The 25,424-nt window shown below is 36.3% G+C and overlaps 2 protein-coding genes across 2 annotated transcripts in view; both read right to left on the bottom strand.

Moving 5' to 3' along the window:
• Positions 1 to 4,468, bottom strand: part of LOC139745014 (transmembrane prolyl 4-hydroxylase-like) — a 28,628-nt gene extending 24,160 nt beyond the window's left edge. The window contains exons 1-4 of the mRNA XM_071655421.1: positions 4,214 to 4,468; positions 2,856 to 2,937; positions 2,002 to 2,156; positions 178 to 239 (exon numbers count right to left, since the gene is read on the bottom strand). Of these exons, the coding sequence (XP_071511522.1) occupies positions 178 to 239; positions 2,002 to 2,156; positions 2,856 to 2,937; positions 4,214 to 4,468 (554 nt within the window). The remainder of the gene's footprint in view (positions 1 to 177; positions 240 to 2,001; positions 2,157 to 2,855; positions 2,938 to 4,213) is intronic.
• A 5,134-nt stretch (positions 4,469 to 9,602) lies between these two features.
• On the bottom strand, positions 9,603 to 25,424 carry LOC139745013 (uncharacterized). Its single transcript, XM_071655420.1, has 9 exons — positions 25,133 to 25,424; positions 19,353 to 19,774; positions 18,896 to 18,993; positions 15,951 to 16,146; positions 14,135 to 14,280; positions 13,339 to 13,507; positions 12,296 to 12,481; positions 10,981 to 11,162; positions 9,603 to 9,786 (listed from the first exon to the last, which is right to left on the bottom strand). The coding sequence occupies exons 1-9, from the start codon at positions 25,212 to 25,214 to the stop codon at positions 9,702 to 9,704; spliced, it is 1,566 nt and encodes a 521-aa protein (XP_071511521.1). The 5' UTR covers positions 25,215 to 25,424; the 3' UTR covers positions 9,603 to 9,701.

Below are 25,424 nucleotides of genomic sequence, written 5' to 3'. Positions count from 1 at the left end.
CAAGATTAATCTAGGAGGTACTCGTTGAATCTCAAAACAAAAACAACACAAAGGCAAAATTCAATGATGGAAGGCATACTTTGCAGCATTTAAACCAGTTACAATTGCATGAGGGTTTTGACATCACCAAAAGTGACATTTGCAATGAAGCAATCAGTCTGACGGAATGTGGCTTACATTTCTTTGACATCATCTTCATCAAGATAAACATCGAAGCCATCTTCAATCGTCCGTATCATCTAATATTGAGGCAGAGGCAAAGAATCAAAGACAAGGATCAAAGAAACAATGATTTTCATTTCAGTGGCAAGCTGCTTGTTGCTATAATGCTAATCATAGTTGAGATGACAAACAGAGTCTAAGTTATAAAAAAAACATTGATAGTGACAAGGAAACAAACATTAGCTTTATTTTTCTAAAGGCAAAATGCCCATTGCAATTGGCAATCTTTTACCTAGATGAGAGAGTTTGAGATGCACAGGACAGTGATTGGTACACGGATGGTGTTACTATGGTAACTAAATCATGATGTGATTATAGGACTGGAAGCAAAGAGGAGGGGATGACCTAATGTGCTATGAAAGAGTAATCATGTTATCATTACACTCTCCACGGGGAAGCACCCATTACAGCAAGACTGCATGCATGTTATGTGGTGTTGTCATCTTGGGGGGGGGGGATGTGAACCCTATAAAGAAAGGCATAAAAATCACGGATTTTCGGCCTCTAGATTATTCAGCAGATTTGGCTTGTGGGCGTCGTCTCACGCAGCAGCCGTTGAGACCGCAAAACGACTGAGGCGTGAAAGCAATTGTAGCTGTAGGCTTTGAGTGCCTGCGTGTGTGAGTCCCGTAAAATGGTGCTTAATCATGACATTACTTATTGATACCACTTCACACCATCAAGGGAACAGTTGTAGAAGAGAAACATCATACATCTCTTGAATATGACTATTTTTGTACATCAAATAGTAACAGTAGTACTAATCATTGTAACTCAGTTAAGTTTGTTTTTTGTTTTTGTGAACAGAAAGTGGAAAAAATTCAAATCAATCAATCAGTCGATCAATTTTGGAATTTCTCAACAATTGGATTTCATTTTGTTGTTACTTGTTTTGGCATTACATATTTTGTGTAACCATGAAAGTGTATAATGCATTCCTTGATTTCCAAAAATTGTATACAAATTGAGATTAAAGTGGCTTTAGTTTATTAACTTTCATACAATCCGCATTTTCTTACAAGTATAAAAATGTCTATTTTCCCTACAAAATGGAAGGATTCCACATCTCATAGTCAAAGTATCTCACTTTAAAACAAAGGAGCAGACTCTCCAAGATATTCCTCATAACATTTTAAGACAGCTTGGCCAGTGTTAATATACTTAATACTGTGATTTAAAAACCTGCTTGTTTGTTGTTGTTTTTTCAGCCTATATTCAATTATATCAACCACTGTGCTTACAGTGCTGTTTACCACTTTGTCAGGTATGTGTTCCTTCTGACAGTTATTGGAATTTATCTGAACTAAATCCAGCTGTCTTGAGATTAATCTGAAGTTGATCAAATACTAATTGAATCATTTTCTTTAAAACTCTATAACTTTCTCTTTACAAGTTTTCTATGATAATGTAATCATATATCATGTTTTCAATTGTACACTGTACCCCTTTGAAAATCAGCATTGCTTAAAAGGGCACCTGACCTATCAGTAGAACTGAATGAATGATTAAAAGCATGAATACATAGATAGATATATAGATAGATAGATAGATAGATAGATAGATAGATAAATGAATAGAAAAAGAGCACATGAATAGATATAAACTATCAATGAATTATTGAATTAAGAATATTTCAGAAGAGTCCAGATAATGTCACTATATAGTGTGGATCAATCTCAATTTAAAATGAGGTATCAGTGCATTTCTATGTCATTGTGGACCATGTTCCTTCTGTGCCACCTGCTTTCATGTTCATAATAAATGCTAATGCAGACACACCTCATGTAAGCTGAGTTTCTCATCCCCATCAGAGTCGAGGAGGCGGAAATTGTGGTCACTGGTGATCTGATGGGTGGAGCTGGTTTCAAGCCCCGCCTCTTTGGCAAGGTCAATGATATGTTGGCATTCATCAGGAGTAAAGAAGTCTTGGATTTCTGAGATTTCAGGAATGTATCAGACATTTCGGGCAAACATTAGCAAATGAATGCTTACATGCACAACTCATAGAAGTATGTTTGCAGATTGACATCAGTACATATATTTGAATATATAATATAAACACAGAACATATACATATATATATATATATATATATATATACATATATTCATTTACATATTTCATATTCCCCAAAGCATTCGTACACATAGATTTAACAATAAATTACATTCCATTGGGGAAGAAAAAAGTAAAGATATATGTATACATACACTTATATAACAGAAAGAGCCTGAGAGATATATTATACAGATTTGCTATCAGCTAAATCTATGTATGATTCTCTATCTCTAATTTCACATATTATCTCTGCATGAATGATAATGTCATTACCATACATAATGTCACATACAATGATGTTATACCCTTCAGTTATGCAATCATGGACTACATATAAATCGAGAGCTTTACAAAAGGGGATATACAATAGATAGATGCTTAAATGCATGTGGAACTTCACATTGGTGAGCTACACACATATCTCAATTTACCATCTAGTAATGATCAATACACATTTATAAGCTATGCATCAAGATATTGGAGGTCACTTACATTATCATAATAATCATTCTAATTCATTTCAGTGCATGTGATATAACAATTAGTTTGATTGGTATCAATGCTGTTTTTCTCACCAAATATCAAGGGCTTCAAATTGACAGTGCGGAGAGATCGCACAAGATCCGGTCCAAGTTGAATTTCTTGAACATCACCAACCTGTCAGGTTTATGGGGCACAGAGAAGAATGTGTCATTGTTTTTGGGGTATGTTTGTTTGTTTGTTTGTTTGTTTTGCCAGTATATTTTACATGCCACAGTCAGAAGCTTTTCTAGGAAAGGAGGCAGTAAAATATCTATTCCAGGCTAAAGTTTCATCATGTTAAACTTCTATGTAATAAAATCTTCTATATAATAAACCACATTTTTAACGTAAACTGAACAAACAAGAATTAAAGATGATTACATGTGATGTTGATAAATTGATGTAAAGATAGACTGGTATTCATCTGCTTGTTGTTTTGCCTTTTTCTCTTATTTCATTCATCAGCACATATAATGGCTGCCCAAGCTACTTAATGATACATGATTACAAAAAGCAAATTATCCATCAGGGCATATCATATTGGCTATTAGACATGAATTCTACACCATTCATACCTGCAGATTCTATGCACATAAGTATTAAGTCTACCCTGATCAAAGTGTCGTTCATTAGATATCATAAATCTTCCACACTGCATGATGGCCAGATTTTCATGCTGTCAATCAATTGTGAATTCAGCTCAAATCATCATATCCAAGTTTTGAGTTGAACTGCTGCATGTGCACTGCATGTAACAACTGCTAGGGGATTTTCAAGGGCTTTTCTTTTTAATTGTTAAAATTGTTTGGTAAAAATGAACAGAAGAGAAAGAACATACAAATATATAATCTGTGAACAATGTATTTTCCCAAAAATGATGGTCAGATTCAGGATATGAGATAGATAGGGCCTATAGGCTATGACATAAAGGCCTGGCCCTATACTGAAACTTACTCAACAGCTAGACTATAAACAAAACTTAAATTAAACCTCAGCTACGATCGCTGCGTAGTATATTTTACGATGTTCGTTCAGACGGGGCCTACAGAGACGATCTTCGGTCGTAACGATTGGCTTTTGTTTGACTGATTTAATCTGAAGTTTGAGATCATTAACTATAGCACACAATCAACTAATTGCTCTTTGCTCTCGGCGTTTGCTTTGCGTTTGCATAATTTGTAATTCGGTAATTTGATCCTAGCAATTATGTCGTCAAAATGTCGCCACATAGCAATCCGATGCAGTATGCTGTTTGATTCGAACATAACGGCAGCATCACTTCAGCCACAGAGTCAAATTAGTGATTCCACCTTCTACTCCAGCCAGACACACGTAGACACGTACGTAGTAATACCGATGTACGACATCACGTTCAATTTGTACATGCACGGTGTGGAAAATCTCAACTCACCTGCCCACCGTGCAACCGCACAAGCCGGGGGCCGTCAAAATCTGTTCGGCTGCTTTTCCTTTTCCCGTCTGATTCTGATTTCGTAGATGAATTTTCCTCGTATTCCCCCTGTCGTTCACTGTAGTAATGCTTGGCGTGTTCTTTTAAGTCAACTTCAGCATGATCTTCACCCGTAGCTGCACCATCTTTCGACAAGACGGTGCCTAGCAGGTACAACAAGCAGACGACGGCACCTCGATACGAGGAAACTCCCATTTTGATTGAGCGCACTGTTCGGAGTGTGATAGTCTATATTCAAGACGAAACAGAACTACAGATATCCCCGCGCTGAAGAAACGAGCGAGGCGTAATAGCGACCTCTAACCCACCTCCCTGCTCTAATTACAGAGGGAAAAGGTATTTCGAAGCAGTTTCTCCGGAATGCTTTCAAGGTGGAACTACATGATACGAAGAAATTCTTGGAGTTGCACTTCCTATGATAATTCTATGCATGATTTGAACATGTGGCAAAGTGTTCTGGCTTATGCATTTCTTGTTTTAGGAGGAAGCGTGTTACGGTGTTACACTAACAATTGCGCTACGATCTCCGTTATTACAAAATTAAATATGATTTACATTCATATACATATTTCTGTATTCACTTTAAATTGAATACGTTATAATGATATGAATGTTTATGTTTTGGAGCACTTTATTATGTTTATTTGAAATAACGTATGAGAATTCATAGATCTAGACTATACGAATTTCAATTTCAATTTCAATTCACCACAATTTATTTCCACCATCAAATGATAATGTAAACTTGTCATTATTTGGTGTCATATTGCAGGAACAAGGATTAATCCTGTTGATAATATTTTAGTTGAAATCAAGCATAATCATAAAGTATTGGAGATTGACATTTTTGGAATTATGTATATATATATATATATATATATATATATACACCTATTCGTGGGTTCCATGACACTTGCTCCTGCGACAACTAACATAAAACAACAAACCTAAAACTTACCCACAAACATAACCCTTTACCCTGATCCTAGTCCTCACATCAAACTAAACCTAAAACCCTATCACAACCCTAACCCCAAGTCCTTGGAGAAAAAGACCGAAGCCATAATTGTCGCAGGAGGAAATGTCGTGTCATCAATACGGTGATCATATTATGACGTCTCTGAAAATGATAACTATATTGATAGTTCATATCAAGATGACCGGCAGAATTAAAATGATATTGAAATGCTTTGATCATAAGAGGTTGTAAGAAACTTCCCACCTCTCAGAACAGTGTTCCAAAACCTGAGATTACAACACACTGTAACTCCTTTCAACAAAAGTTATCTCCTGTTACATAACATAGGGGTTAGTCAAACTACTCGCAACTATAACCAAATGTTCAGCGGGTCTATAGCGTTCACCAAGTAGCGCACCTGCCTTTATGACACTCCATAGTCACCTGACACAAACCACAAGATATTTTAAAAACATTTGGCAACACCCTCCTATAGTTATTAGTGTACCCGGTATTTAGGTCCCACACTAGCCACTCCCACCTAACGCCCCTGGGGGCACCACTCCAACACCATACATTATACAAACTATGGTCATCTATCCCTTTGACGATTCCGGGCAAGTTTTGTCAAAATCTGTTCACCTGTTTCCAGAAAGCTGCCAATATCAACAATTTTCTATTATGCAAATTTGCTAATTTGGCCCATTTCAGCCAACCCTACGAGCCCTTTCTAGCCTATTCACCATAATTTCTACAGACTTTGATCCATAGGAACTTTGGTCAAATCCAACTATTTGTTTGTTGTTTGTTTGTTTGTTTGTTTGTTTGTTTGTTTGTTTGTTTGTTTGTTTGTTTGTTTGTTTGTTTGTTTGTTTGTTTGTTTGTTTAAAAAAAAGAAATAATGATTCTAAAAGCATTGAATTAATTCATACGCCATAAATGAGCCCCCGTATGGCGCACTATATCACCCTTTTGTACAAACTATGCTCCGAAATTTTGGTCTCCAATGTCAAGACAATGTAGGAGACTCTATCTTTTGGTATCGTTGATGATATTCAACTGCAACAGCATCAGAGTCATTTGGAATCATATACTAGTACTACGTATAGTGTAAAGTATAACGCCGTATGCACTTGCCTTGACTGAAAGTTACGTTGATCGATGGACAAACGATAATGAGATAACTCATAGAAAGAGAGGGCGAGATCGAGAGGACACGACAGGTGTATCCCTTCTCACAGTATTTTTCGGATGCCTTTTCTGACAAATTTACTCCCATGCAGCCAATCAGATGCAAGGATTTCAGTAGCTTATAACAGTTTGTCAGAAACAATATCCGACAAAATGCTTCCTCATATGCCCAGGCCACGATTGTCTCTGTTCAGTTTGCATATCCAACATTGTACACGTGTACTATAGCAAAGTGAAGAATCAAGCTTACAAGCAAAGCGAAAGCTACAGTGGTATACTTTTCTTTTAATATGAAAAAAGTTTTTCCAACCCAGACTGATCTACACACTTCACGTCTCAATGTTCCTTCGGCAGCTTGATGTATATCGAAATATAGACTTCACTTTTATTGAGGGAAGACCAAAGATATTTGTATACCATCTCTTCAGGGAAGACACTGCAGCGTCCTGATGTTTGCTCGCTGATAATTATGATTGATAATATTACAATTCAAGGACAGTAGAATTACGTGTATCACAATAGGCCTGCATGATGTAAATATATATAGTAGCTTTTACCGGTTCCAATTAAAATTTTGACTGAAGTAAATACCTGACTTTTTATTATATCAGTCAATCTACCAGACTCCAGTAAAACAAGCAATCTGTGATCTGAGGAGATCAGAATCACTAATCTCTTTCACGTATTTATCTAGTACATAATAAGATAGATCAGTGGTCAGAAAGCTATCTAGTCATAGAAAATCATGACCATAGAGGGCGTAATTGACAATCCCTCGTGAGGATGAATACAAGTATATATAGTAGGAATGTATACTGTTACATCGTAGGTCTTATAGACATGTTTGTCTGTTTACCAAGTACGTTGATATTATGAAGAAATACTTCTGCATAAAGGGTTAATCGCGATGATAAGACAGCAAGACAGTGTTATCCTTCAAAGCACGCATATTGTTCTTAGTTATTCTACTTATATTATATCTTATACTTTGCTGTTCATGTTGTGTTATGTATTTCTTACTTTTTTGTTATTGAATTTTATTAAACAATGTGACTGTTTTACACATGTATCATTATAATATGATATTACATTTTAATTCACCTTGGTTGGATGGAAAAAAATAAGAACTGAACTGAATTGAAGAAAAAGAAAGAAACAGTTTATCTGCGCTGCTGTGGCCCAGCATTCCCCTTCCGGTATACAATCGGCAGTGATTGATCGTATCATGAGGCATTTTATCCCTTGTTTTCCTGGTTCAGGCCTATAGAAATCTGACTTTCCAACCCCCTCCCCCATACAGGGCATAGCTAACGGTTCGATCGATCTAGATGAATCATATACCGATGGTTTAATGAATATTCTTTCTACTCGGTCATTTATCGAAAATACGCAATAATAGGGTCGTACAGCTATATTCATTCCTCGGAGACAAACACTTGAAATGTTTATGAACTCTATTTTTTTTGTGTGTGCTACAATCAAAAAAATTTGAGGGTCTAATAAACAGTCATGTTCGCAAGCACATGACATATACTTAATGCGTATAATATACGGTCTCAATGTCTGAATCCACACATATAGAATATACACTGTATACTCACACACATTAGTGTGTCTATTATATGTTATATATATGTGATTTATATTGTTATATATAATTACATACATAAACATACTATATATATATATATATATATATATATATATATATATATATATTACATACATTTTTAATACCAAAACGAGTTAAGTCCATTCTTGTTAAGTTCAGATATTTGTGATTAAAGCTACTAGAAACAAAGAAAGTAATAAAAGAATAAAGGATACTTGAAATCATAACTTCTAGAATACTCATTGTTATGCCACATTAGTGAGGTATTACTGGAAAGGTTTAATTTAGCTCTATCTGATGATTTTGCAAATAAAACTCTTCACATATATATATATATAATTCACATTATTACTTTGCAATGAGCATACACAAACAAAAAGAGGCAGTCATTTATGAAAAGATGATGATTATTTTTATTGGAGACATTTCCATCAAATCATCAATCGACTATAAACATTACCAAGAGACTGATGTTAGTCAAGAAATCCTTTTTTTTTTTTTTTTTTTTTTTTTTTTTTTGCTCAATCGAGAATTCAGTATTATTAATGTCTTGGTTTTTTTTTTTAACAAGCTTCTCTTTGAAATTAGCTGTCGTGAAAACCATAAATGAATATACGTAGTTTCCATCATAGTGAAATGGGTAGCCAAACTTTACCAATCTAACCTTTACATATTTTGCTGTGGTAAACATAATAGCGATGTATTTCTGTCCATAGTTAATGCGTATAGTACATAAATGAAGAACCGGGACTCTAGAAACAATGTAAATGAACAATAGATAGCGTCCTTCATCTACTATTGTACGTTCAAGAAAATAAAACGGAGATTTTTTTTTTTTCTGGCAATACTAGCTGCGGGAAGGCATTTGTATATTTTCAGCAGTCTGTAGTTTAAAAGAGACTTTTATCAGGTCGTCATCGGTTTACTAAAAGTACTTTAAATCATAGAGTTTTTAGCGACCAGTGTAACAAGTATAGTCATGACGTATTAGTCCAGCGCGTATCAGTTGAAGACTTGTGTTGTGAAGGCAATGACATGTTCGTTTTTGCTTAAGGCAATACAGCGGTATACTACATTTCATGGCAGCTAGCAAAGGAAGGCCTGACGCGATTCATCTTTTTTTTTTTGTTACATGTGCTATTTACATATGTAGGACCAATTTAAAAGCAGATTTGTTGACTTATGCAATGAGAGACATCGCTAAAGATAGATAGATAGATAGATAGATAGATAGATAGATAGATAGATAGATAAAGATAGATAGATAGATAGATAGATAGATAGATAAAGATAGATAGATAGATAGATAGATAGATAGATAGATAGATAGATAGATAAAGACAGAGAGACAGATAGATAGAGAAATGAATTGAGAGAGGGAGTGGTAGAGAGGGAGTGGTAGAGAGGGAGACAAACCGCTGTCTATCAATCCACTGATCGAACGAAAACCCATAAAAACGGTGCTGCAGTATTTCTGATATTTTAATATTATGGTTGGATGTACCAAAAGGGGAATGTCAGTCTTCAGAGCAACAATCAAAGTACATTATTAACATCATTATCCACTTTCAATTTAAAAAAAAAAGAATATAACAGTGATTTGTAATTTTTCTGTGTAAAGAGTAAAAACAAGGCAACAGTCCGTGATAAAAGGTCAGGGGTCATCTTTACAAGGCAGTTTTGGCGATGTTGTGTTCATCCACTTCGGTCGTAACGGAAAAGCCCGGGTTGTCATGTCCGGATTCTTCTCCCCTGAAAAAAAAAATCAAAGAAATCCATCAAAAGGGAAGAAACAATTAAACAAAATGAGAGATAGTAAGAAAGTAAAGTTTGGTTTTGGTTGGTTTTGGTTTGGTTTATTTCTGCATTTTCTTTCTCCAAATACAATAACAAATGAAAACAAAGTGATACAGAGTATGCAAAAAAAGGAGAGTTTAACATACAATAAAAATCAATACAAGATGTTATTTTCATAACAACATCAGACTGTAAAGACATGTGAATCAAAACAACATATTAAAGCATACTGCATTTATGAACAAAGGAGAAATCAATACAGGAGACCGTCATCATAAGCGGAACTTGACGTGGATGAGGCCCACACATGATGCTAAATATGTCCCGTGATTTAGACTCTGAATGGAGCTATTAGTAATCCTGCAATTCAAGAGTTCGTTCATTGCACATATTATCATTTCTTTGGGTAAATCCTTTCGCAATCTCTCTGAACTCAACACTTTTGGAGGGAAATCTCACCTTAAGAAACTTAATAGCAAAAAAAAAAAAATATATATATATATATATATATATATATATATATATATATATATATATATAGAGCTGCTGAAAAACTGCTCATCCAATAATAGCTAGCCACAGGAGTTTCTAAAGAAATTTTGTAATTATGTCAGTGGTTGAAAGTTGCTGTCATAGGTTTGTAAATAACTGCATCATAATTTTCAATTTCATAAATAATAACCAATAATGAATGAATCTGCTGTGATATTGACGAATTTGGCCGCCAATGTTCACACCGTATACCAAAAGGCTTTCATGGGTATATGAATGGATAAGCGAGAACCCTTACTCTCTTGTCAAATCAAGGGTCAATGAAGTACTATGGAGTATATTGATTGATAAGAAAGATATATGCATACAAATATATTTCATACAATACTTTTCAAGGTGACACGTCATTTGCTCCTGCAACTATTGCTCAGATCATTTTCTCCAAGGATTTAGGGTTAGGGTTAGGATTGTGATATAGGGTTTTAGATTATTTTGATGTGAGTACATGTATTAGGATTAGGGTGAAATTTATATCAGTGGGTAGGTTTTATGATTGACTTTGCATGCAGATATTTCACGGGAGCAATAATTGTCGCAGGAGCAAATGCCATGGAACCAATTATCATAAATGCCAATGTGTAAGCGATAGCTCCTTACTTGGCTTCGGCCACGAGATTGGTCAGTTCGCTGACCGCTTCCGCAGCCTCCTGATCAGCAGTCTTGGTGCTCTCCTCCTGCGGAGCTGCATCGTTAGCGGGCGCTGTTGGCTTCGATGTTTCGGCTGCCTTCTCCTGGACCTCCTCGTACTCGGGTGGAATCACCTGCTGATCATCTGCAGTCTGTAATGATGATGATGATGATGATGATAATGATGATAACGATAATGATAATGATGCCAATAATGAAAATAATGATCCCCCTGATTGTAGGCTGGAGCCTTATCCACAATACTATAATCCTCTGTCCGTGTTAACATTATTAACGTTCGTTTCAAGTCATAATAGCGAGCATCGGACCTGAAACGCGAACACATCGGACCTCAAAGGCGACGCTATTGGGCTAAAAGAAAAGAAGAAAGAAAGAAAGAAAGAAAGAAAGAAAGAAAGAAAGAAAGAAAGAAGAACGAAAGAAAGAAGGAAAGAAAGAAAGAAAGAAAGAAGAACGAAAGAAAGAAGGAAAGAAAGAAAGAAAGAAAGAAAGAAAAAAGAACGAAAGAAAGAAGGAAAGAAAGAAAGAAAGAAAGAAAGAAGAACGAAAGAAAGAAGGAAAGAAAGAAAGAAAGAAAGAAGAAAGAAAGAAAGAAAGAAGAATGAAAGAAAGAAAGAAAGAAGAACGAAAGAAAGAAGGAAAGAAAGAAAGAAAGAAGAAAGAAAGAAAGAAAGAAGAATGAAAGAAAGAAGGAAAGAAAGAAAGAAAGAAAGAAAGAAAGAAAGAAAGAAAGGAGAACGAAAGAAAGGAGGAAAGAAAGAAAGAAAGAAGAAAGAAAGAAAGAAAATATGTATAAAATGTTTCCATTGTCCAACTCGCATGGTGAACAGGTCAAGCCTTAAGCGGAGTGGTTGATGGGCCGTATACCATTCTAAGAAGACAGTGTTTTTCATTTTCAGACACTGTGAAACGGCGCGCTCTTTATTTTGGTCACTCTGTGAAAAAGAATGTATGCTCACGACTGAATTTCCAACAAGACAGCTGTCTACAAAAGAAAATAATGTATTAGATAGTGACGTTTCAGAAATATTGGTTTCTTCTATCCTCAGTTCCATTTCAATTTGTGTAGTTTATACTTTTGTAGCCCTATCATCGAAAAACAGAACTAATACATGCACTACATTCTTACCAGAGTAGGATGTACGTTTAATTGATATATTGCATTATGGACCTCATATTACTATTCGCTTGTGATAAGTTAAAGTTTTCTCGATGCCTCTTCTCGTCATGTCACATGCAAAAGTTGCCAAGTGTGAGAACTTACTGCAATTTGCTCCGACTCGTCATGCTGCGATGATGTCGAAGACGAGGACGACGACGAAATCTCCGCCGTCACCACGATGGAATTCCCGCCATTGGCTGCTGGAGAGGGCTCATTCGAGCCGTCGTCTGCAGCTTGTTGTTTGGCAAACCTGTAACCAGTCTCGCTAAGGATTTCGTTGTACTTCACCTGTGACAACCGCATGACGCGAAAAAAGTTTTAGACGTAGCATTTGTTGTCTTGTATACTGACTTATCTTTTCACGACAGTTCTACCAACAGTATGAGTGTCATAAACTTTGCTTATCTTCAGTTGGAAGTTGAAACACCTAGCCAGCATATTAAAAAATGTGATGAAAACCGAACGTTAGTGTCAGTTCTGACATGACGGTGTTTCTGGAAAAAAAAAAGTGTTGATAATTTTATAGGAACATTACCTTAAAACTTTGAATCCTGAAAGATAAGGGATTAATGCAATTCAGGAACAATAGATTACTAATCAAGTCAATAACTGAAATTGAAATATTCTTTGTAAAATATAATTGATAGTTGCTGTTGACTTCTCTGTTACGTTGTTGAGCAAAGTTCGCTATTAATGATTAGTTATGATACTGTATAGACTGTTGGTTACCAACCAAAGCATCTTAAACACCAATATAGGTCTACATTAATTTTTTTTTTTTGAGAAACAAAGAATCAGTGGAAATAGTTTCTATTATGCAATGTCTTTGGGATATGAAATGTAATCAAGATTTACAGCTCATCAAATGTATTTTGTCTTACCTCTGATGAAGTTCTACAATTATACTAATATAACGAGCAGTTGACCCATAGTGCAAGAATCAAAAAATTTTCCATTTTACGCGTTACGTGAGCATATATTACACGATGTACCTTTTGTGTGTGGGTGTAATTTTATATGTCCGTAGTCCTATCTCAGTGAGGTGTAGTGAATAATATCATTATAATACCTGTGTGAGTTCATGTGCTTGTGTGGGCGTGAACGCGCTCGCTTGATTATGAGTGCATAAGGCGTTGCGTCCGTACCTGTGTCGACACATCAACTTCGTCGACAGGGGCTTTCTTCTTCGGAAGCTCGCTGCCGCCGTTTGAGGCCGGAACGGTGGAATAGTCGTTGCCCTCTCGAACGTCGGTGAATTCCTCGACAGGGAGTTTCTGCTGCAGCTCGAGATCTAACTCGTCGGCAGGCTTCTTGCTGTAAAATTACAAGCAATAACATTAAAGGTGGAATATTATTATCCACAAACATGCACGTGGATTCAGTGAATGTAGGCACTATCTGTAGTGCAAGAATCAAACATATCCGTTCAAAAGTTTAAAATTTCCGAATATTTGATTCAATACTATTATGTGCGGGCATCGCTGGATGAGAAGGCTTCAATGATTAATGATGTCACAGCTGGGGAACGACATAAAGAAAATGTAGAAAGAATTCTACAAAATATCACTTATTATCATGAAAACTACACGCTCCCTCAACGTATTACTGACGTAAGGGTCACACATTCCCCCTTCTTCAGAATGAAGTAAGTCAAGTAATTTGTCACTATGCTAGAAAAATGAAAATAAAATTGCATAGTTTGAATAATTACGTAGTTTTTATTTAAAAATGCCAGTTTATACTACACTTAATTTCATACTATTTGACACGTGGTCATGATTTTGATCATATTGTCATTCTAGAGTAGTAGAAGTAGTCGTAAAGTGGCAGCAGTGTCAATTAATCGGCTTGGGATCGCCATCTCGAAAATTCCATTGAGATTATGAAGAAACAGGTTGTATATTAATAATGGCGATACTGTTGCATGATTGAATTCCTCACCTCCTCGACATGTAGTACCCAATGCCACCAGCGACGAGGGCAAGACCTGCCACGGACCCGATGACGATCAGGGCGATGGCCCATGGCTCCAGGGTCGGCGGAGGCTCCGTCACCACTTCCGGCATTCCGGCGAAACCGATGTTCTCCTGGTGGAAGATAAATGCAACGGCGACAACCACGACGATGATTGATTGAGCAATGTCTCCGTGGACTAGGATTTGACAGACACGTCAGAATTTTGTACCTTTCCTTATCATGCACAATCTCCAGCCAATGTTTATAATTCAACGAGTTTTTGGTTGTACCAAAGTACGCGGTTGAAAGTCTGTGAAAATTTCGCGCCATCAAACCAAGGAGGAGCGTAATTAAACCAATGTTTAGCGAAATGAACGCTGGCTACCATAATCAGAAGGTTTAAAGAATGTACAAGAAAAAAATAGTCAGGTTTAGATGCTGATCTATCCAGACCATGGATCAAAGGTCGTGGAAATTGGTTAGTCATTACCACATTCTACCAAGAACTCATCTTTATGTTAGACCCCCCCCCCCCTCCCCCGTCCTCCCTGCTGATGATCGTTAGCAGAAACATCGTTAAAATAGCGACAATTTTCAAGGTATCGTTACTGAAATGTCATCGCACTGACCCCATCTTCCACGACATTCGATTCATTGTCTCTACCTACCGTCTCGCATGAGACTAGTTTGTTGATTTTAAATAGTATGGATGATACCGCTGCCGTTTTTCACGGAAACCATAGAGGAAATTCAGCGAGAACGGGTACCTTCTCTTTAAGAATCAATTAGCAAACTATTATGATTCTCTGTTATCTTCAGCCACCTTTGGTCAAAATTTGGTATTTGAAATTTTGAGTGAATTTGAGTGAATTTGTTATTATAAAGAGGACTTCATGTTGAGAGGTGCGATCAGTTTATTGTACACGACACCAGAGGTGGCCCGGTGGCCCTGGACCACCGAAATGCATGTCGGGCCACCACTTTTACGAAAAGATCAGTTTTGGTGATCCGATCGGGCCACCAAAGATTCGTGAGTGTGTCGATTTGTTTTTTTTCCACTCAGGTAAGGTGAGAATAACTCAGTGCTCAGTATTGCATAACTGCACGCATTTCAGCAGATGCCAGGATCAGAGTTGCAAGATAATCTTCATGACCGAATTTAGTCTGTTTCACTGCCAAATTCGGCCATTTTTTTCCATCTGCCATCTAAATTTCATATTTCCAACAATAGAAGTAGGCATATCATTTTGTAAATACGTGATATCACGGTAATTATGTTTATGCCGCAATCCAATATTAGATATGTGTGGTGCACTTAGTTATAGTAAGTTGCAGTATAATGCGTGTCAATTGTAGATGATTATCAAGGGTTATAGTAATTATCAATGTTAATAATCATTGTATTAATTTAATTGTAACAATAATAATTTATCGTATACTAACCTTTTCATTTTGTAATGTTTTTCTTTCCTAATTGTTAGTCACTATACGTGATATTTGACGCACTTTGTCATATGTCTTGGAATATTTACTTATAATCACTATGTTTGTTGTACAGTTTGTAATGTTTTGTTAATCTTTATATACATATATCGATTATTTATTTGTTTTTTTCGGGCCACCAAAAATGCAAATTTGATTTTTTTTAAAAGTTTGTGGTGAGCTTGATGTATGCAGCTATGTATAAGTGTATGTAGGTATATATATATATATATATATATATATATATATATATATACATATATATATATATATATATATATATATATATATATAGGCCTATATATATTATATCATTTACCTCCAGATTCTGCACGACCTCCTCGTCTGTCAAGAAGGCTTCTTGTTGCTCCGAAGTCAGCATGACGTTGCTGGAGTCGATGGGATTCCGCACGTAGTAGTCCACCTGTGTCTGTGTGGCCAGCAGTCGTCGTCGCCGCGAGCTCGCCACGGGAACCTCGTAGTCTGTTACGGCCACAATGATAACATCCTCGGGTCTGCGCGAATATGTTCAATTCAATTCAATTCAATTCATTTATTTTCATACTTCTCATTTATGAATATTACATCAGAAATAATATAGGTTTTCCCGGTCAATTTCATACTTTTATCACTCAAATTCATTAATGTGCATTCAAATTCACGCAACGCACGTACGCGAAAATATTGGGGCATTCAAATTCAGAATCCGAGCGATCAATTTCATTTATGAGCGTTCTATTTCGTTTTCGTGAAATCAAATTCACGATTGGGCATTCAACTTCAAAATGCGAGCACCGACTTTCCTACTCGTGCATTCAAATTCATGCGATAGTCACGTGATAGTCCCAAATGAGCTTGTTTGGAGCGTTCAAATTCATTTTTAGGCGATCAAGTTCCTACTTCGTGCAATCAATTTAACGAGGAAAATGGAGGAGACTTTTAAGAAAGGAAAAAGGGCCAACATAACCAATGAATGCTTGCATATAGTGTAATTAGGATTGTTTACATGTTCTACATTGTTCTCTGTTCTTGCATTTTTGTTATTCATCTCAATAAATTTTAAATTGCAATGTCCAATCAGCAGTGCATCCAAACAACACAACGACTAGTAATCATATTTCTTAATGATACTGCAACGCCCCAACACCAACCACATAGTGACAATTCATCAATTTAAGACAAACTGACACACAATGATCTCACATAGTCCCGCAAAATTAAATCAATAAGACAGCAATACACAACAAACAACACGTATAAAATGCTCATGTATCAGTTTAAAAATAGTCGAAATTGTGTTTTTTTTTCCTCGAATGTGTCAACCAACCCTCCGTATTATGCTCGTCTGTATAGGCCTATACAGTGCCTAATTTTTGTTTGTTTGTTTCATTTTCTATCAAAGAAGATGACTGGATAACCCATATTCAGCTGCAAAAGCTGGTCTTCCATGTGAGGTCCAGTTAGATGTTTGCTCTTTGCGATGAATGAATGAAGTAGGATCTTTTACGTGCATGAGTTGTGACTCTTTTACGCGTGGGACCTCCATTTTATGTCCAATCCCAGGGACATGTGCCTTTATATTCCTATCTGCTAAGCGGAGTTCAGAATTGTCAATTAACAAGTGGACCTCTACTGCAAAATAAATAATCATCATAAATCCCAATATATTCTAAGCCAAGTGAGAAACACATGCATACACGGCCCCAAACTAACTAAATTCAGGACTTCTTTTAAATTGAATGCAGTTATTTGGAACATGGTTGCCTATTCACGAATTTGAATGACCGACGGGATTCCGTTGCCAGCTTGACATGAATTTGAATGCTCATTGATGAAATGCGTGCTCCTCTCTTAAATTTGAATGCTCCGATAGTGAATTTGAATGTTCCGATAGTGAATTTGAATGCTCCGATAGAGAATTTGAATGCTCGGATAGTGAATTCGAATGACCGGATTTTGAATTTGATTGCTGATTCAGTGCTGCGAGCGTAGAATGCGTGAAATCGAATGCTCGGAATAGGAACTTGAATGACAAAAGTATGAAATTGACCGGGAAAACCTATAGTACAAGTTCTTTTACCTTGTCAACAATGTGCAAAAACAAACAATATACATGGTAACAACACAGTAATTGTAATGATAACTGGTCGAAATCGAAATGGGGTTGAACCAAGAAATCGGGACCTACGGGACTTACAATGAAAGCAAACTTCTTTGGCTGTATAAGCCCCGTGTAATCAGTGTTTGTGGAAAAGAAACAGCGAACGGATAGAAGATTAGACCAGGCAATTTTATGATATACCAAATAAGAGAAAAATGGTATGCCTATGTGGTTAAAAAAGGAAGAAGAAGCAAAAAAAAAAAAAAAACCAAGCAAACATATTACTATACTAAAAATGTGAATCATCATTGTGACCGAGCCATCATTCGTTTCCGGAGTAGAATATGATTTACATAATTATAGGGCCTACTTTGGTATACACTAAACTGTTGTTGCATTAAAACTATCACAAGGTTATATTCAGTAAAACACCAAAAGTGACAGTGGTCTTTAGAGCAATATATTTTTTTTTTCCTTTGTCATTAATTCCTTGATAGTCCTTGACATTTATTTATGTTACTCATCACTGCTTAATCGTTACAGCTCGTTACAATATATTTTCTTCTTTTTCTTAATATTTTCATGTAAAACGGGAAATCTGGTGAAGAGTAAACACGTGGGGTCATAACATCATCACTTCATCGAACTTTTTCTGTGCGATTTCGCTGTTTCCTCCTTTTAAACATCCAAGACTTCACCCCTTCATGCGTTTCTTACTTTCATTGTTTCTTTGGCTTTTTTACCTGATTACGCTTACACTCTCTGCAATTTGAGTCCACTCTATTCATTTATAAAGTCATCCTTAACGCGGAACTAATTTCTGGTTTGATACTGTCGGGATACTTCTGTTGTAAAGAGAAATAAATCAGTATTATGTTGATTTTACATATAAGTTCTAAAATTGCAACATCCGAAATATTATGTGTGTTGTTGCCCATTTTGCCCAGAACCGACCGTGCAAATTCAGACGATGAGAGGTCGATTTTTAAAAGCAAATTTGCGCATGCGCAGATTTTTTTTTTGTTTGTTTCCTCTCCAAAATTTTAAGCTCCTCACTGTAACACACACGGGGGGGGGGGGGTACACCTTGGCACACAAAGAGTTAACCGTATTTTTTCCTCAAAATTTCTTCTTATTGTTTCAGAAACTAAGCCAACACTCACCCAACAGTCAAAGTTCCCCCTTTGCAGGCTCCTTCGTTCGACAGGCAGTACATGTTGGTTTGTTCTGCTATCACTTCTTTGAAGTTCTGCTGATCGAACTGCGATCATGACATCACAAACATGGAAGAAAAAAAATGATGTTACTGCACGGGTAGCATAAATCGTTGATTTGTTGTATTGTTATTTGGATTTTACCACCAATCTAATAATTCTACCATTGATGCAATGTATCTTATTCTTTCCAGTATTCTTAATTCATTTTGAAATGCAATAATTTGTTATTGCTCTGATACTCATAAAAAACAATATCATTATCATTGTTGTCTACCAGCATCATCACAATTATTCCATCATCATCATCATCATCATCATCACTATCCTCAGAATTACTTTATTTTTGTCTGTGATATTGCATTTTCACACATTTTTGACAAAAATGTTTGAAGGAGAGGCGTACTTCTTCCTTGGAGCCTTCAACTACGACGCTAATCTTGCCCATCTCCTCGGCATTGGGATCGGACCCTTCCGTGGGGTTCGGTTCGGTCACCCGAGGCTCGGTCTGTCGTGGCTCGGTGGGCTCCGGTGTGTTGGTGGACCTTCGCGTCGGCTCGATTGCCACGGTAGTAGCAAACTCGGTGGGTGGTGGTGTCGTCAAAGGCGGGGCGATCGATGACGGTGGGGGTGGAGGTGGAGATGGAGGTGGTGGAGGCGGTGGAGTGCGAGTGCCGCTCGGCGGAGTCGGCGTCGGCTCCGGAGTGGGATCGACGGTGTCGAAAGTAGGAGGAGGCGGCGGGATGGACGGAGGCGGTGGTGGAGGCGTTCTGGCGGTTGGCATGACCGTCTGTAGCGTCACGCCGGTAAACGTGCTAAAGTCGGTCACTGAAAAAAAAATCAAATTATTTTCATTCGAGGTTATCAATATGTATAGGAAACGAGAATGCAGATTGGAAACATAAATTTGACCAACAAAAATAATTTAAATTCCTCTCTGGAGAGAGAAACACGAATGAAACAATTTCTCTTTAGAAGTAGAAATATCAATATAAATTCAGAATTAAAGATATATTGTTAACAATTATAGTACTGATGTTACAATTAATATAGAAGGGTTTCCACAAGAGCTTAAAGTCAGATTGAAAAATACGAATGTAAGTGAGCGCAGTGGGCGAGTTCTGGACAATGAAGATTTCTACTGTTCAAAAAACTTAGACTTATCGCAGTAACTTTATAAAATTCGATCATATATTGTAAAAGACTGTTATAGGAAGAGGAAGCAAATAAAAAAGAAATAATACTGAAAGAGCCAAGTAATAGATATATGGAAATTTCTTGTTTCTGTTAAAGTTAACATGAAGGATTGCTGAGTAAAAGAGTCATACAGTAATCAGAGGGACAAAGTTATTCAAAGCATTTGGAATAATGTGTATTTTACGCAGATGTACACATCGATGTGTTTATGACATAGAATGACAGCAAATATCTGTTTGTATGAGGGATCTTCATGGATCATGTAGATTTTAGATTAATTCACAAATGATTCTAACTGAAATGTTATCTATTATTTATAATCATCATTAATCTTGTTTATCTGAACATCAAGATCCTTAATCATCATTACTATGAACATTTAGTCCTATTATAATCATCATCATGAATCTTATCATCATGAATCTTATCTGTATTCTTTCTTCAAATCGGTTGAAGAGAAGGGAAGGGGATAATGTTATTATACACCCAGCTCCACTTGAACCCTCACTCCCCATCACCCCCCCCCCCCCCACACACACACACACACAAACAATTGCCCGACTGTCTACACCCTTGGTGAGTAGACATTAACTTCAACTACTGGTTATCGCGGCATTCACGTTGCTGACGCAAACTCTAACCACAAGTTCAATCATTAACTTTGAGGCAGTTACGCCCGAAAAAAAAAAATGATAAAAGCAAAGAAAGAAACTGCACGAACACATGTTGACTTAAGTTCCGCACTATGTTTTATGTTACCTTTGCTAAACAGCATAAAAACTGAACAAACCGCATGGTGTATAGTTTCGTGAAAAATCGGACCTTAGACGAAAAAAGAGGCATAAGCTTTTGCGGAAAACTGACATTAAACAGTGGCATGCATGTTATATCTTTAAAAGCTTTCACTGATAACTGACATTAAACAGCAACCGTCCGGGCGCGCGCGCCCCCTGCAACTCGGATCCTGTAATAGCATGGCCTCACAAGTTTCCAATTGACCTACACCAGCAAAAAGAAAACTTGAATCATTTTCCTTTCCTCATGCATCACGTTTCCCATTTTGTCGTTTTGCGATGTCTAGAGAGGTGCCAAACACTAAGAAATTTAGGGAATAGTTGCAGTTGGAAATCATTACTTTTGATCGCAACTGATTGACAAACTGCCCTACTTCGACGTAAATAATTTGTCAATCAGTTGCAATGAAAACATGTCGACAGAAGAAATTCATGAATTTGAAGCATTATTTTGATGATGTCTCTGTGCGCAAGCCATCAAAGTTAAAGGACAAGTTCACCTTCATAAACATAAGGATTGAGAGAATGTAGCAACATTAGTAGAACACATCATTGAAAGTTTGAGGAAAATCAGACAATCCGTTCAAAAGTTATGAATTTTTGAAGTTTTTGTGCAGTAACCGCTGGATGAGAAGACTACTGCAGTGTATGAATAACTTAGATGTCACATGCGTACAACAATATAAGGAAAATATAAAGAGAATTTCACAAAATGCCATCTTCTGAAAAAAGTACACATTCCCCCGACTCGTTACCGACAAATGTTATGGGTAATATTATTCCCCCTGCCTTTAGAAAGAGGCAAGTCAAGAGCTCTTTTATTATGCGAAAAAAGTGAAAATATGTTGAATTTTCGTTTACATTTTCTTTATACTGTTGTACGCATATGACTCACAAGCTGTAGTAGTCTCCTCATCCAGCGGTTCCAACACAAAAATTTTAAAAATTCATAACTTTTGCATCGATTGTCCGATTTTCCTCAAACTTTCACTGATGTGTTCTACTAATATTGTTGCATTCTCTCAATCCTTATGTTTATGAAGGTGAACTTGTCCTTTAATGAGTTTACCATATTATGATGGCATTATTATTAGGACATGTGCTTGCGGCTGTAAGTTGAGACCATAGATATATATATATATATCAATATATAATTATCACAATTCGGAGGAAACTCTATGTGGAACTTTAATCACAATCCACAATTTTCTCACTCTAGGTTCGATTCTGATGAAACCTCTACCATTCCATTTTGTCTGAATGAGGCCAGGAATTACCATACTTTAAAGGGATCGTATAGTTTTGGTTGAGACTTAACTTCAGGTTTTTATCATTTTTTGGTGAGATAGTGAGAAACCTCTCATGGAATATGAAAGACCATGTAATTCCATGAAGATTTCAACCTTTATTTGATGAAAATTGATTTTGAAATGGCTGAGATATCCAAAACAGAGTGATCCACATTTTATTACGATCGTTTTGTTTCACTTTTGTTTTTGGATGTTTCAGCGATTCCAAACCCGATTTTCATCAAATAAACTTTGAATTCCCCTTAAAATGGTATGTTCTGTAATATTTCATAACTGTTTTCTTGGTATCTCGCAAAAAAGTTAAAGCCCAATTTTCATCTCCACCAATACTGTACCTCCTAGTGCTTGTTGACATTCTATTTTTATATCATATACATGTATTTCATACATAATATATGTGAAACACCATCCCTTTCCCAGTTTACAGATGTTTATGTATTTCAACTTATCTCACAATGCTTCAGTTGATCTATTTAGCTTTTTTTCCCATTTGAATCTACAATAATGGCAACGTGAATAAACAATGATGATGTAGATTACTCTTTGACCAGTATCTATAGATTTGATTCATTGTTAAGAGCAAGAATGAGTTTACCTTTGTAAACTGCATATTCAATGCAATATATTTTAAACCGGCTATTATATATTTCCCACTGTATTCCATATCATATTTGAAACAAATTTTAACATATTTCCCAATGTATCTTTAATGCAATATCTGAAACAGATGATAATATATTACCCACTGACTTGAAATAAACTAGTTGCTGAACATGCACGCAACTTCGAAACGATAGTTACATTTTCATCTACCAAATACATATGAATACAGACATTATTGACATTGACTGCATGCTACTCAAAACTGGCAACTAAAATAGGAATATAGTTATCAATTTATAGAACAAACATTACCATTAATATCAATAGGACTATACTGACTGGAAGATCAAACAAGCCGTCTTCCTTTTCCTTTGATTAATGTCCCTTTGCCTATCTTTGCTATTCAAACAAAGAGATGGTTATCACACACTCGTAGCGAACATAGAATGTGGTTTAGAATTTAATCATTAACCTTGCAGAAGTTACACCCAATTTCAATGACACCATTATCGGACAGTGCACTTGGTGAAGAATACAAAGAAGGTATAGAGTTAATCAACAGGGGGGGGGGGGAGAGGTAAAGTAGGAATAGCCCCGAGAGTTGCAGTTTGAAATCAAATATTGTTTCAGAGGAGAAATTAAACACAATGTTCATACGAGTAGAGGTATAAGAACCTACGCAAATATGCCTACACGTGTGTCAAATCATTGAAAACCAAGTCATTCGTCTAAAAATATTTGCAAGTCGTCTTTATGACGTGAGAGTATAACAACGGCTTTCTGATCTACTCATGATGTAGCCACAAGGTTTTCTACATCTTGCAGATTTGAATATATATATATATATATATATATATATATATATATTCAAAGATCTTTTGTCACACCATGGGCACTGATGAAGAGTGTTACCTTGCCTTTCAGTATTTGAGAGCTATGCTCCGTTTTTAAGATCTTCAAGATCTAGGATTTATTATTATTTTTTACGGCGTTCTTTTTCTACTGATTCGTTTACTATATATATATATATATATATATATATATATATATATATATGTGTGTGTGTGTGTGTGTTATCGTATTACACTATAATGATGAAACATTACTAATCGTTCTGATGTTCCTTCATTATTCCTTAGCATTAGGCCTATATGACATTACAAAAAAAACACATTAGTGATATAAGAGTTGGAATTAATATCAAAACTCTGTACACTCGACAGACTGATTGACATGCCATAGAAAATCATTATCTTACACGACTTCCTTGCATCACGTCTATTTTTTTAGTGCTTTACCTACAAAAATCCCCTTGTCAATTCTTCCGTTATATACCGCGAAAAGTTTCAAATGTCAAATGGTGTCCCCAAAAACAAAATGACAATTTCGTATAGCGGTATATCTCTTTTTTTTTCAGCATTTCACGTTATCTGATGTTGGTTTGGTCTGGTGTTGCGTTTTTACGAAGTACATATCACGTTATTACACATTTGTTTCTATTTCATTCCGGAACTTTCGGATGAAAATAAGTTATGGTATGTTATCTCAGCTGAGTACAGGCCTATAAAATTAGGGACATTCAGGGGTATCCACTTGTTAATTGCGCCATGTTCTATTATACTCCTGTTGTACTCTTTTGTAGGAACATAAACGAATACAGATATACATATGAATCAATGAATGTGACATAACAAATACTTATTTCAGTCCGAGAAAGACGGACTCAAAAGATAATAAATACTTGTTTGATTGGCGTAAATACTTCTGGTAACTATCATGGATGTACCTGATACTCAAAAGGCGGTAAAACGAAAGTCAACTGCAAAACTCTTTAAATGTCCATGTAGAATGGGCTTAGTTACATATATTGCGTTAACCTTGTACAAGCTGTCTTTAAAGGTATATGGATGGTTGACCTACATCTTTCAGATGTTCAATGTTAGAGAATCAAATGTTACCCTTTTTATACCCAATCTTGTTAGTAACAATTTTAAAAAGAAGAATATTGTGGAATTCTCTTTATATTTTTTTTCTCTCCCTCGTGTGACATCACGAATTAATTGTTTAATCTTCTTATCATGAATCCAGCCAAAGCTTTACAAGATTATGAACTTTCGGACAGAGTGTACGGTTTTCCTTATACACTTCACTACAAAAATGTGTAGGGCCTACTTCATCGAAGCACTAATATTTCTGCCTTCACCGAATCCATGTGCATATTAAAGATATATTCGCCTCTAAAGGCTACGACTATAGTTATGCTGTCTCGTTGGGAAACTCACCCATTGTTTCCGTAGTACTGTCGGAGCCTCCGTGTATGCTGAGAAGGACCAAGGCCATGGACCAAAAGCGTTTGACCTCCATGATGCTTCGAATATTCTCCCCTTGTGCAGGGAAGGCGCTCCGAGAAAAGAAATTCTAGTCCTGCGTGACGTATAAATCGCGAAGAAGAACGAAGAATGTAGAGAAGACTGCAGTGTCTGTATACACAGTCAGTTGTGGTGTCTACTGTTGTCGATGGTCCGTAAGTGATGTTCGAGCCCAGTGTAGTTGTGGTCCTACCTACCTGTGCTA

The sequence above is a fragment of the Diadema antillarum genome, unplaced genomic scaffold, assembly GCF_040938485.1.
Source record: "Diadema antillarum isolate AM-2024a unplaced genomic scaffold, OU_Dant_1.0 seq00001229_RagTag, whole genome shotgun sequence".
NCBI classification, from domain to species: Eukaryota; Metazoa; Echinodermata; class Echinoidea; order Diadematoida; family Diadematidae; genus Diadema; species Diadema antillarum.
The sequence above is the reverse complement of the archived record's forward strand: the minus strand, read 5'-3'. Positions and strand labels throughout refer to the sequence as shown.

Bases quoted from the DNA above. Each gene is read 5' to 3' on its own strand.
- LOC139745013 (XM_071655420.1), bottom strand. From the start codon at position 25,214: ATGGAGGTCAAACGCTTTTGGTCCATGGCCTTGGTCCTTCTCAGCATA. The intron at 18,994-19,352 runs GTACGCCTCTCC...TCATGATCGCAG, and splicing joins TTGAAGGCTCCAAGGAAGAA to TTCGATCAGCAGAACTTCAA. The intron at 11,163-12,295 runs GTAAGTTCTCAC...TCATCATTACAG, and splicing joins ACGAGTCGGAGCAAATTGCA to ACTGCAGATGATCAGCAGGT.